Source organism: Balaenoptera borealis (assembly GCF_965194805.1).
Source record: "Balaenoptera borealis genome assembly, chromosome: 2".
Taxonomy (NCBI): Eukaryota; Metazoa; Chordata; class Mammalia; order Artiodactyla; family Balaenopteridae; genus Balaenoptera; species Balaenoptera borealis.
The window spans coordinates 115,065,152-115,079,028 of NC_138867.1; the positions used below are offsets into that span (position 1 = coordinate 115,065,152).

At 44.7% G+C, this 13,877-nt stretch overlaps 1 protein-coding gene across 1 annotated transcript in view; it reads left to right on the forward strand.

Annotated features, from left to right (window-relative positions):
* Positions 1-8,531, forward strand: part of LOC309623972 (F-box/LRR-repeat protein 21) — a gene marked incomplete at its 5' end in the record, with an annotated part of 58,366 nt that extends 49,835 nt beyond the window's left edge. Inside the window, one exon of the mRNA XM_082381431.1 lies at positions 2,310-8,531. Coding sequence (XP_082237557.1) covers positions 2,310-2,323 — 14 coding nt within the window. The 3' untranslated portion in view covers positions 2,324-8,531. The remainder of the gene's footprint in view (positions 1-2,309) is intronic.
* Positions 8,532-13,877: the final 5,346 nt, after the last annotated feature.

Genomic DNA, 13,877 nt, shown 5'->3' on the forward strand with positions numbered 1-13,877 from the left:
TCAGTTGGTAGCATGTGTGGTAGCTTTGAAAGAAAGTGTCAGAATGTGTAACAGAAGTTATAGGGCAGTGGAAAGTATCCATGGCAATGTTACCCTGTTTAGCAAACAAGTTAAGAAAATTTATGCTGAGATAAAGCATAATTTAGAGATACGCTTTTGCTGGTCCAAATTGAAAACTGGTATTTTCCACCGGTTGACTGCAAAGCAAAAATAATATTCATACACTTTGTGCCTTGAACTTTATAGCAACAGTGAGACAGGATTTCTCAGACTGTGGATAATTATGAAAGTGTCACGTGACTTTGGGGTGTATCCATGACTCATAACACCATCAAATTTCATTTAGGACAAGTACACACCTTTTTCCCTGCAGTAAGATGACCTGTGGTCATCCCTAATTCACCAAATATTGTTTTTCTTGCGAATTCTGCAAATATGTTAAGATAGAAACCTTTCTATGAAATCCAAAAATGCTTACTTAACACAATCAGTATTTATAAGAAGTAAGTGCGTGGCCATCACTCACCAGTGGTGCATCCCCAGTGCTACTCACTGGAGTCTTCAGGGTTCCAGCCACAGGTGTCTTTGTACGCCTCGGTGCCTTTGGAATTACCTGGAGTGGATGTCTCTTGTCTCAACTTGGCCCAAGTGAAAAGATTAAAAGCAATAGCGTGATGCAGTTTTCTGGAGGAAGGTCTGGTTTTCGTGTTGGCTTTGAAACTGACGTCAATTCAGTTTTCTTACACATACAGTATGTCAAAACAAATTAGGTCCTGACATATGGGTTCTCCGGGATTTGAACCATACTTGTCCGCCTAGGAACTGTGTACTGCAAAGGAACTATGAAAAAAATCTAAGAGGACCTAAGTGTGGGAGCTTCCTAAGAGGTAGAAATCTAGAGCAACCATCTTCCAATGTCAAGGGCAGTAAGTGACCAGTCGGTAAAGATTTGTGTCATCACGGAAACAAATAACATGCTGCCCTTGCTAGTTGTCGATAATTCATTGTTGGGAGGACTTTTTCCTGGTAGCTGGAGTTAGACATATCCTGGGTAGTGGTATATATATTTTTATAATGCTGTATAAACATAAAAATAGCCCATTATCCAATTACCCAAAGAGCTATCGCTAACATTTTATATTTTTGAATGTTCTTACAGTGTGTGTGTGTCCTTTTGTGATTCAAACTACTTTTTTTCATCCAGCAATATATTATAAATACTACACTGTGCTGATGAAAACAACATGGAAATCTGCTTATTTAGGATGTCACATGTCACTGAGCATAAATGCTTAGTACATAGTAAGTATTCAGTAAATATTTGAGGCAATAAAATGACAAGGGCAGCATGGTCTAGCTTCGGCGTGAATCGTAATAGGCATGTGCAAGTCTCTCTATATAAAACAAGTTGATAACATCTACTCTGTTTTTGGTGATCCTTGTAATTACCGCAACCAGAAAAGATTTTCCGATTTATGGCATTTTTGTCATTCTTCGTCTGTCCTTCAGTCTGCCAGGCTGAACCCAGGCTACTCAGGTGGCACAAGGCAGGTGCTGGGTCTGTGGCTGCCTTTCCAACCCCAGGGTCTTCCCGTGAAAACACAAATGGTGAGGCCTCGGCCCCCAGGTGCTCAGTGCAGGGAGAGAGGCGCGTTCAGCCACCACCCATCCTGAAACCCCACCGTGCACCCAGGGGGCACTTGGTACGGTCCTTCTTCTTCTGCCCACCTACCCCATCTCTCCCCTGAAACCACAGATAGCTGCCCAACTGAGGATGGTGTTTGCAGTTATTCAGAACACGTAACCTAACTTGGGATAAGCAGAGTTAAACCACCTTATTCTATGTCAGAAAATCTGACTGAGTCATTGTTTGAGTGAAGTCATTTTCCAATCCGTTTATCCACCAGACCTCCCATGTTGAACACTGTAGCTTTACCTCTTCATTTTCCAAGTTACAGAAAAAAGTAGAAAATCTGGACTACAGCTCTGTGATGCTCCAGTCAGTAACTTGAAAGGGAGGAATAAAAGCAAGGGAGCCAGAGGCCACATGAAGCGGAACATCACCTATTGCATCTCAGAAGCACAGGCATTTGTCTTCAGAAGGACATGTTGCAACCCTAGAAAATCACGTCTGAAAAATTATTCCAAACAGGGTTCAAAACATAGACTTCAGATGAAACAGACTCAGAGGAGTAAACACCAACAAAACAGAGGATTTCAAAAATCTTTGAAATGTACACAGCCGAAGAGTTGTTTTCTGTACTAGGTGGGGTTTCAGGTTTAGCTCACATTTATCACTTCCCTCTCAGGCAAAAGTTTCTGAGGCTGCAGGGCCATGGAAGGCTACTGTGAAAAGGCCCTAGAACATCTCCACCAGCCAGCAAGAGGAGACAGAGCCCAAGACACACTGACAGAGAAAGTACCGTAAAACCTTCGTGCGGTGGCCCAACTCCCCTCCTGCCCGGAAACGCCTGCATACCCCACTGTCTGACTCACCCAAGAGCAGACAATAAGCAGTCACATTTGTTGATTAAAAGTCAACCTATCTAGAATATAAATAGTCCTTTCAAGTAGCTACATTACTCTATCTGTGAAACATGTAGGAAGTCTGCTCTGTGTCATTTTTCCATTAAAATGCAGTCTTAACAGAATTCCAGCTACCCAATAACATCTGCTCCAAATTTTCTTATGATTTATATGACCATGTGGCCAACTCCGTGAATAAATATAGATTTTGAGAGGGACCTTGTCCTAAATACAAGTAAAAGTAGAAAGATAGGTATTTAATGACATCATCAGATTTGTTTTAGATCTTAGAACATCATATTGTCAACCAGATGTCCATATAGCCATATTTATTATTTCATGTCAGTGAAACATAAGAGTGCTTCAGATGTATATGTTCTTTGTAATTAATTCTGAATATTTTACACAAATTATTTCCATAACAGCTGCAGGCAAGAGAAAGAGCAGATTCTATGAACTCTGCTCTGTGGCTGGTGAAACTCAGTGGTCATGCAGCAATTCAAGAACAGGTCACATCCCATTCTTCTGACTCTCAGATTACTTTTTGGTTGATAGTTTCAACTCAAGATTATACAAAAAAAAAATTTTTTTTAAATAAAAGTAAGAAGGAAATACATGGCCATATTTGATTGAGGGTAGAGGGGAGTGACAATGCCATTCAAATGTCAGGAAGTTCCTATGTCAGGGTGGCCTTCTACTTTGGCGGGGAGTTTTGTTTTGGCTCACTCTGGCCGCTGTGTGGGGAGCGGACCGAACTTTTGGGATGCAAGGGTGGAAGCGGGGAGGCTGTGCCACCCTTATTCCAGGTGAGAGACTGTAATCGCTTGGACTTGGGTGCCTGGTGCTCACGGTGCAGATGGAGAGCAGGAGGTCAGCTCAGGAGAGATGGAGAAGGCACATCAGAGGGCTTGCTGCTTCTTACAGAGGGTGAGGGAGCACATGGGGAGAAGCTGGCCCTTGGGTCCCTGAGTGGATGGTCCCACCACTCATCACAGGAAGAGGCCAGGGCTCAGGTCAGGAGTTTCAGTCTTAAACTGGCACGCTGGTGAGACTTCAGATGGAGGTGGCAGCTAGGAAAGCAGGCGGGGTGCTGGGCCTCAGCCCCGCGCACACCGAGTCAGCTCTGCCGTTGTCAAGGTGGTAGGTGAGTGTCCGTGTAAACATTTTTTGGAGAAGGTAGACTGTGACCACAAGAAAACAAACATTGAAAAACACTGCTTTAAGTAATGGGGAGTCAGTGGAGGGTTTTAATCAGGGAAATGAGTTGAATGGATGTGTAGTTGAGTCCACCTGGGAGCAGCAGAGAGGAGCTGGAAGGTTTCATTCCCCACCGGCCCCTCACCAGCTGTTTGGACTTGGGCTAATTAGGTCAACCCTCTGAGCCCAGGTTCTCTGACAGCCAAGTGGAGATTGGACTGCTTCCCTTGGAGGGTTGTTATGAGAGTCGGAATGAACATGTCTAGGATAGTACACACTTAACACGTGTTGGGTCGCTTCTCCGCGACTGAGCACGTCTCCACGCGGTTCAGCAAGGGGGCGGCAGGAGGGTAGTTCCAGCAGCGTCCCCAGGAGGGGCAGGTGAGTCCTGGCCTGTGGGAGGAGAGCAGAGCCCAGGCTCTGGGTTGCGGACAGGGGTCAGGGCAGTGCTGATGAGTGGGGCTGGGGGCTCTGATGCAAGGTGGTGTCGCGGGATTTGGGCGAAAAGGGGAACATCGGGGGTTTGGTCAGGTGGCGGGACCGCCCGGCAGCCCTGTGTGTAAACAGGCCCTGTGTCCCCGCAGCCCCCAGCACTAGCCAGCAGAGCTGTCTCCCCTTCCTTTCCTCTAGGGCCCTCTCTTCCCCTTTCCATCTCTGCTGCTGCTCACGGCCACGGCTGAGCTCACAGCCTCTTCCTTCCTCTTCCTGCCTCCTAGCTCCCTGGCTCCCAGGCCCCTCTGCTCGTCTCTCCGCTTTTCCCACAGCACTAGCCCTTGAGCACACTCCCTTTCTTTTCCTACCTCAGAACTTGGTTTCCAGTCCTTTACAGTCAGCGTGCTAGTCGCGAGCTCTTTCCTACCAAACAAGGGATTGCTTTCTTTCTCTCTGGCTCTCTCCGGGGCTGGAGCCCTGCTGATTTCTCCTCCCATTCCAGCTGCTGCCCTTGCCAAGCCTCATCTTGCGGGAGGTGTCCTGAGTGACAGCAGGAAGAAAGGGTCGTGGTTGGCTATCCAAAGGCCACATGAGACAGCATGACCCGGGCAGTGGCCCTCCGGCACTTGGTGCGAACAGGGATGCCTTTCTTTGGTGGGAAGCCCTATGCCCCTTTCCAGGACCCGGCTCCTTTGGAAGTCAGACTATAACCAGGCTAGTGTCTGGGGCATGTGGATTCAGAGCAGGGGGGTGGAGCTGGTCCCCAAGGTTCTTCCTTTGGGTCAGGGTGAGGCCTCTGCAAGAGCCCTGCCCCACTGCACCACGTGGGGAGAGCTGTGGGGAGGACAGATGCCCTTTGAACCTCCAAATCCAGGCCTCTCTTGCTGAACACATGTCCTTTTTTGTCCTCCTCTCCCTCTCCTTCTGGGCTTCTGTTGCTGAGCAATGCCTCTTTAAGTTGGTTAACTCACCATTTAAGCGACACTTTGCTGTCAGCCTAGGAGCTCATCTGTGTGGGAGAGACACATTTACCCATGTTCTAGGGACCGGTGTCTGAACAGGCATCTATCTGTAGGCATTTTCCTAGGCTTCCTCTTTACAAATCACGTGCAGATCTCCACTTCCGAAAGGTATGTCCTGTGATGTGTCCAACAAAGTCTGAGTTGACTCGGAATATACAAAGAATTTTTTAAAGTCAACTTTGAGGCATAATTTGACTTAAAATACACCCATTTTAAGTATACAGTTTGATGAGTTTTGGCAAATCTATACATTCATGTAGCTACCACCACAATCAAGATACAGAACATTCCCATCACCCTAAATAGTTCCCTTGTGCCTCTTTGCTACGCTCCCCCGACCCCTGCCCCAGGCACCCACTTATCTGCTTTCTGTCAATATAGATTCGCCTTGCTTTTTCTAGGTTTTTATATAAATAAATAATATAGTATTATTATAAATAATATAGCATAATGTTTTTGAGATTCATCCACATGATAGCATGTTGTTAATAATTTATTCCCTTTTTTAATCTGAGCAGTATTCCATTGAATGGCAATAAAAATTTGTTAATCTCTTCACCCGATGATAGATATTTGGGTTGTTTCCAGTTAGCTATGACTACAAATGCCTTTTCCGATTCTGGATGTAGCACCTGGAGTGACCATAGTTATTGCCCTTAGAGAGTTTGAAATCTTGGCAGGAAGAGATTTAAATGATGTGATACTTGTGACGGTTTATTATTGGATGGAGTCAAGTGCAGAAATGCCTTGTATTTGTGTCAGGTGTTATGTAACAGTCGGAGAATGAGAGTACAGTGAGCGGGACTCACTGGGGGTGATTTTATTTCACTGGGGGGTGGGGGAGATATTAAAGACCCGTCAGATGAACAGGGACCATGGGGCAAGGGTCATGCCTCTGGGAGCAGGCTAGGGAAGGGCACAGAGGGTAGCAATCCGGGCAGGTAGGACGGGCCATGCAGATACCCTCAGACCTAGGTTGGAGAGTCTGTGTTCAGTGAGAGCAAGACAAAGAGCTGGAAGGCCTTGGATACTGGGATTAGAAGCCCAGAATTGATGTTCCCAGGCAAGAGAATGGAGTTGCTGCTGGTTTTGGAGAAGGGAAGGGCATGGGAGAAAGCAGTGTTTCTGAAAGATTCCCTTGTCATTGATGTGTGAGATGGTTTGAATGGAGCAAAGAGTGCAAGAAAAGAGAGAATGATGGGTGTTGATTTGAGCTTGTTTTCCTGATGGCTTCATGGGTGAAGTCTGATTGCCTTCCCAGCTGCAAAGGCATGCCCGGTGGGTGGTGGAGTTCAGCAGAGAAGCCCCAGGGAAGGAAGTTGCAGAACCCGCCAATGCCATGGCATATTAGTGTGCCATTGCTGCGTAACAAATTAGTTCAAACTTAGTGGCTTAAATAATTTTTTTTAATCTCACAGTTTTCATGGGTCATGCCTAGGTTAGCTGGGTTCTCAGCTCAGGATCTCACCAGGCTGAAATCAAAGTGTTGGCTGGGGTTGTGTTCTCATTTGGAGCTCAGAGGCCTCTTCCAAGCTCGCTCAGGGTGTTGGCACAATTCAGGTCCTGCAGTTGTAGGCCTGAAGTCCCCATTTCCTTGCTGACTTAGAGGCTGCCCCAGGTCCTAGCCAGGTGGCCCCCTCCATAGGCTGTTCACAACATGGCTGTTTGCTTTCTTCCAGGCCAGCAGGAGAGTGCCTGTTGCTGCTGCGTCTCTTTTACAGGCATTCAGATTGTCAGGCCCACCCAGGATAACCTCCCTTTTGGTTAACTCGGGGGATCTTAATTACATCTACAAAATCCTTTTTGCCATGTAAAGTAACATAATCATTAAAGTGATATCCCATCCTGTTTACAGGTCCACTCACCCTCCAGGGGGGAGATCCTGCAGTGTGCACACCAGGGGGTGGCAATCTTGGGGGCCGTCTTAGAATTCTGTCTCCCACACGTGGTTGCTCTTTTGACTCCCTGTTTCTCCACCTGTAAAGAGAGGGGCTCTGGGCTAGGTCCTCCCAGAGGTTCTGCTCTGTGTTTCCCTTATTTTATGATTATGAAGTCAAGTTGGAAGCACTGTTACCGATCATCTCATCCACAATGTGACTTGAAGATTGTGGTGCCCAGGTGGGCAGAGATGTCTGGGAATCATTGAGAGGGGTGCGGGCTACCAGGAGTGACAGCCACGTGACAGGCAGGTGGGTAAGTTGTGGAATGCATGGTTGGGGTAGTTAGGGCGGCTCACGCATGTACTCTTTCATTCCCTTCTCTTTCTTCTCCTCCTTCTTTTCTACCAGCACATGGTAGGATTGTACCTCCCCAGCTCCTGGGTGATTCAGCACAGCCGTGTGACTTACGTTAGCCAGTGAAATGTGAGTAGGTATGATGTACATCGTTCTGAGCAGTTTTACGAGCCAGTGTGTGTGTTTTGTCTCACTCTCTTTTCCTCTGACACAGTGACTGGCAAGATTTGAGATGGTGACTCCATCGGCCTGGGTCCCTGAGTGCGGGGGATGCAGAGCAAAGCCTCAGCCAACCCACAGTGGGCTTGAGAAATAAACCTGTGTTGTTAAAAGCCCCTGAGATTTGGGGTTCTTTGTTATTGCCACATAACCTAGCCTATCCCTGACTGATACAAAGGAGGGTATCACTGTTAATCTTGCTGCCACCTTCTCTGTCTTTTTTAAATTGAGGTATAATGAACATACAACATTATATTAGTTTTCAGGTGTACCACATAATGATTCAATATTTGTGTATATCGTGAAATGAGCACCACAATAAGTCTAGCTAACATTCGTCACCACACACAGTTACAAATTTTTTTCTTATGAGCAGAACTTTTCAGATCTACTCTCTTAGCAACTTTCAGATATGCAATACAGTATTATTAACTCTAGTCACCATGTTGTACATTACATCCCCAAGACTTTTTTTTTTTAGTAACTGGAAGTTTGTACCTTTTGTCTGCCTTCCCCCATTTCACCCACCCCCCAACTCCCTGTCTCTGGCAACCACCAATCTGTTTGGTATATCTATGAACTTGGTTTTCTTTTTTATTTTTTTAAGATTCCACATGGAAGTGAGATCATAGTATTTGTCATAGTATTTGTCTTTCTCTGTCTGACCTATTTCACTTAACGTAATGCACCCGAGGTCCATCCATGTTGCAAAAATAGCAGGGTTTTCCTCCTTTTTATGGCTGAATAATACCCAATTGTATGTATAGATTACATTTTCCTTATCCGTTCATCTGTTGGTGGACATTCAGGTCGTTTTCATCTTAGCCAGGCTTCTGATCCAGTTTCTGCTGTGAAATACAGCTGAGGACCCAATCCAAAAACCTTCATAAAAAGTGATTGTGTTGCTCTATAGTCATGAGTTTTCTGTCATTCAAACAGAACTACCCACCTGCTCACTGAGGGAGGACACTCTCTCAGACCCTAGTACCTCAGCCCTCCTGACAAATAAGCTAATTTATTTGAGAACAAATGAGTGTAATTAGCACATTCAGGGAAAGCTGCCAGTCAAATGCAGCCACACCTGATTTGGAGATGTTTGATGCAGTTTACTTGTCATCTCTTTCCGAAAATCTCAATTACCATGTCATCTGCACTGAATCCTCTTTCTTTCTCTTCTTTCCCTACACCTATCATTTGTCTGTCCATCATGTAAGCATCTTACGATTCTTGTTTTTCCAGACTTTCATGCTGACGATGGCTTTCTCTTAGGGTCTTTTCTGCCACCACCCGCAAAAGGCCACTCAGCCGTTTCCTCTTCCTGTGTATTTTGAAACTCTGTTCCTTCTCTGGTGTCTTCTCAAATCGCAGCCACCTTCACACCTGTTCAAATGCTCTGTTTGCTCCCCTTCCTCTGGGGACCACTCTGCCCCCTTCTTCGTAGACTTGCCTTTGAAACCCTCTGCTCCGGGGCTTCTTCTCATCCTCCTGTCCTTTATCTTAGGGCTTCAGGGTGGCACTTCGTTACTGGGATTATCTACAGTCATTCTCTGGCTCTCAAGACTTTTGTCCCTGCTGCACAACTGCCGGATGAGGGAAAACACTGGGTCATGGCTGGGCTGTCACAGAACGATCACATGCAATAATCTGGACTCATCCCAAAGACAATATAAATCATTAGTGTCTGCAGGTTGGGACCCCCATGTGGAACACAGGCAGAGATCACCCTGAAGCAAAGACTGAGAACAGTTGCTGCTCTGAGAAGAAATTATGCATGAAAGACTGTCACCATGTAAATTACGCCACCGTGTAAAGAGGAGGGAAGGAAGACACAGAGAATCTGGCAGTTAAAACAGTGACGGTAGCCAACAGTTAATGAGCACTTATTATGTGCCAAGCACTCTGTAGACACTTCCTATGGATCACCTCCTGCAGTCATCCCGTTTCCTGTGACATCACACACGTCTCGTGCCCATCTGTCTGGTGGGGAAACAGAGGCTCAGAGAGTTTAGGTAGCTCGCCTAAGGTAACGCAGCAAGTGAGCAGCGAGCTGGGATGAGATCCTGGACAGGACAGTTCCAGAGCCTGTGCTCCTCCCCAGGAAGGAGGAGCGACCCCCTGGATGTTTATAATGATTCCCTTGGCTGCGGGGTGGGAGGCCTGCTGCTCCCCGGCCCCTACACCTTCCTCTCTAGCTCCTTTACACAATGCAGACTGAAGAAGCTTTGAACTCCCTTTCCCTGCTGGTCCTAAGAGCCTGGAGCCTCGAGATCCAGGCCACGGGTTCCGGGATTGGCTTGCCTCTGCCCGGCGGGAGTGAGAGGTGAGTGTAGGTTGTAGCTTGGCCGCCACAGGCATCCTGTGGGGTTGCACTGCCTTGTCTTTCAGAGTCTGGGAGAACTGAATTATTCTTGCATCAACTCCCCTGACACCGCGAAAACTATAGCCTCCCTCCCTCCTTCCTCCACAGCTTTCCTCTGCTTATAAAATGAAAACCAGATTGCCCCGGGGGACTCAAGCAGGCCCTGCATCCGAGGTGTGTGAGGAGGGGAAGGGCCATCTGCTTCTCATTGACCCAGCAGAGCCTGTTTAGACAAAGGGCCAGTGTGCAGCCCTCGCCCACCCGAGCAACCACAGCCATGACCCCGGGCCTGCTGCCTGACAGGCTCGGGAGGTGCCCTCCTCCGCCCCACAGGCCGGGCTTGGAGCGTGTTGCCTAGGGTGAGGGGGTGGTTTCCCCCTCATTTGCCCATTTCTTCTTTGTTTGCTTCCTAGAAGGATGGGTTTCGGCTGTTTCCCCAAGACTCCTGGTAACCTGATAGAGCGACATTAGTACGTGTGTTTTAACATGGAATGTAATCCACATTCGATGCAGAAATCCTAGAAGAGTAAAAAGAAGCAAAAACTAGTTACAGTCCCACTGCCAGGGGTTTTGGTGTCCGTTCGGCCTATTTTCCATGAGTATTTTTCAACATTTATTTTTAAAAACAAGAAAAACCTAAAGCACACGTCAGTTAGGCAGTGTACTAAGTACTTTGCCTGGAAGATCTTGGGCCGTAGTCCGTAGACCCTGTACGGTCTGTACTTTCCTTAATACCGTTTTTACAAAGGAAGACACTGCAGTTTAGAAGGGGCAGGAAATCTGCCCAGGATTACCTGGGGAGGCGGGTGCGGCCAAGGCTCAGTTGCAGGCTGGGCGCTCCAGACTGTACAGCCCCAGACCACCCAACAACACACCTGTGCATGGAATGTGAGCTAGTTTGTCCTATTTTTTCAGTAAACCGTAGATCAGGACCACTTTCCCATTCAGTCTGCAGTCCTCTATACATGATGTTTACAGCTGCATATATCCCATCCCGTAGACTTACCTTAGCCTGTTTAGCCAATCCCCTGATTTTGGATTGTTCCACATTCTGCCATTATAATCCTGAGATGATCGCTCAATACAGACGTCTTTAAGCCCATCTCCCATGATTTGGTAGTAGTGGGATTTCTGTGAATGGGCATGCATACTGGAAAGAGTTTTGAAAGCTATGGCAACTTGTGTTTAAGAAAAGTTACAATTGCAACACTGGGTATTATAATCTTTCATCTATCAAATAGGCAAGGATTTTTAAAATTTCTCATTTTTCTAGTGATCAAACTGCACTTTCTCATTCATTCATTGTCAATTTTAATTTATTCTTTTGGAAATTTACTGCTTATGCTTTTTACCCAGTTTTTTTTTTTAATTGATTTGCAAAAGCTTATTATATTAAGGATATTGATCCTTGATGACTTTGCAGATATGTATCTCGGCTCGTTGTTTACCTTTTTATCTTATGATGTTTTTGTATTTTTGTCAGAGAGGTTTAAAAATGTTATGCAATTGGTCTGTCAACCCTTTTCTTTGTACTTTCTTCCTTTACTATTTTTTTTTCTAACTTCCTTCTGTCTCCCCAACAATATTATATAAACATTAGTATTGAATAGGATTTTTAGCCTGTTGTTTAAAATCAAACTTGTCACAACGTGAACTAAATTGCTGAGATGTCAAAATGGGTAACTCAGTGATGGAAAAGAATGAAATGAAGAAAGCATATCAGCTGACGGCCCAGGAAAACAAAACTGATAAACCCATGCATGGACAGTGAAACCAAGATGTAGACTAACATAGCTGTTATTTTATTTTATAACACAACTCTAAGAGAAAGAAATTTGTGTTCATTTTTTGGTCTGATTTTTCAAACTTGTCAGGAAGATCTCACCATTTCTTATCTAATTAGTGGAATTCATAAATGTTTTCTTTAAATATTAGAAAGTATGGCTTAACTTTCCTCATAATTATAAAGCTAACATTTTATGACTTTAAACATTTTTTGCATAGAACTTCACCCAGTGTCTATGTGTTCACATTTAAGATATAATCTCTATTCTGCCACAGAATTCAGACTCAGGCAGTGCCATCCTGACCTCAGCCTCCAGTCCTCAGTCCAGACCTCTTGATACCTTATCAGTTTCTTCCCCGTGGGAAGGAATAGAAATCTTATGGGTGAACAAGTTTTAGGTAGTTTCTAACTGTGAAACCTTTAGAGATGATGTAATTTACTCATATACATGAGGAAGGATATCCAAAAAGCAGGAAGGAGCAGCAAAATATGTACATGAGTGATCCACTCTACTGCTGGGAAATAACACGGAGTGCCAATGTTATTCCAACGTTACCTCTCTGAGGCATCTTTACTTCCTCCCTCTGATCTCTTCTAATCACCCCGATTGGCCAAACCCAACCAGAAGCCAGAAGGCAAGAGAGCCCAGGCAATGTGACCTATAGAGAGTACAGATCCAGGGTCTGAGCAAGGTAGAGAAAAGTGGAGAATAGACCTGATGGTGAGCAGGGGTGCAAACAGAGAATAGCCTGGATAAATAATTTTAAAAATTAAAAATCACTCAAAAGTTCACCTTCCAGAGGTAACCTTGATTAACCCTTTGGTAGATTTCATCAATGACTTTGTAATATGCATTACTTTTTTATAGCCGAGATACTACTACATAGTTGTTTTTTAAAGCATAGTTAACGAAGGAACAAAGGTCCAAATGAAAAGCTATTGAAAGAAGGGCTGGATGACAGATAATAATTGCATTTGAGTGGTTTATTAACTTTCCCAGTACATTAAAACACACATACACACACAATGACCCAAGTCACTCTACTGGAGTAATTTTTTTTTTCTCATTGTGAATTTTTTAAATACAGAAAACTATTACTCAAACTTCTTGAAATGTAAATGGTCTTTTTTATTGAACTATGCAGCTATTCTTTTGTGGACAAAATTAAGATTTTTTTGTGTGTATTAATTTTTAAACCACAATATCCTGAGTATGTGATTAGGGATAGCAAACGAGCGACACGTGTACCGCCATGCTCCATTTTTTCCCCAGGCCAGTCATCGCTCATTGATCCCCCTTATTATTTCCCATGGAGCTCAGATGTGGTTCAGAATCCTACTCAACACAACAACCCTCAGTACAGTGACTCTTACAAAATGAGACCTGTTGCTGTCTTGTATGTCTAGCAATCATTAAGAATAGAACTATAGTGCCTAATAGTTTAAGTGGCCATCAATTGCAACAGAAGATTCCTCCTAAATTATGGGGTAAAAGATATGGCACAAAAATATCATTTCTTGGTCTCAGTAACGTGTCAGAAGCAGAAAAACAGCTGAGGGAAAGAGTGAAGGGCTAAGCCTGAAGTTGCAGAATTCTCCAATAAAACAATCAGACTGGATTTTGAATTAGGGATCTCCATAAAAAAAAGTGCATATGTAGAATTCCATATTCTCATACCCTTAAAGTTTATGATCTCAGTCACTGGTGTAAGTCTATTTTGAGTGCTTACATATCTAAGAATGTCTGTCTATTGACTTTATTCTGAAGGCCACAAAATTACTGGGTCCCAACATTCTTCCCTCAGAACCCTCTGAAGGCTGCCACATATAGAGTGGTAAAGGAAAAGTCTGAAGCCAGCCAATTTTTATATTCTTTGTAAGAAGTTGTCTTTCTTCCCTGATGCTTATAATGTACAAGTAAGATATTCTTAAAATTCAAATACTTTGCTAGAATGTGTTTTAAGTGAAGCCCTTGTATCAGGGGTCCCATTGCTAAATTTGGAGATCCACCAAAATGACTCACAAAAGTCCACATGAAGTGTACTCATGGCTAAGACTTACTACAGCAATGTATTAGGAGGATACAACTGGCTTATGAGGGA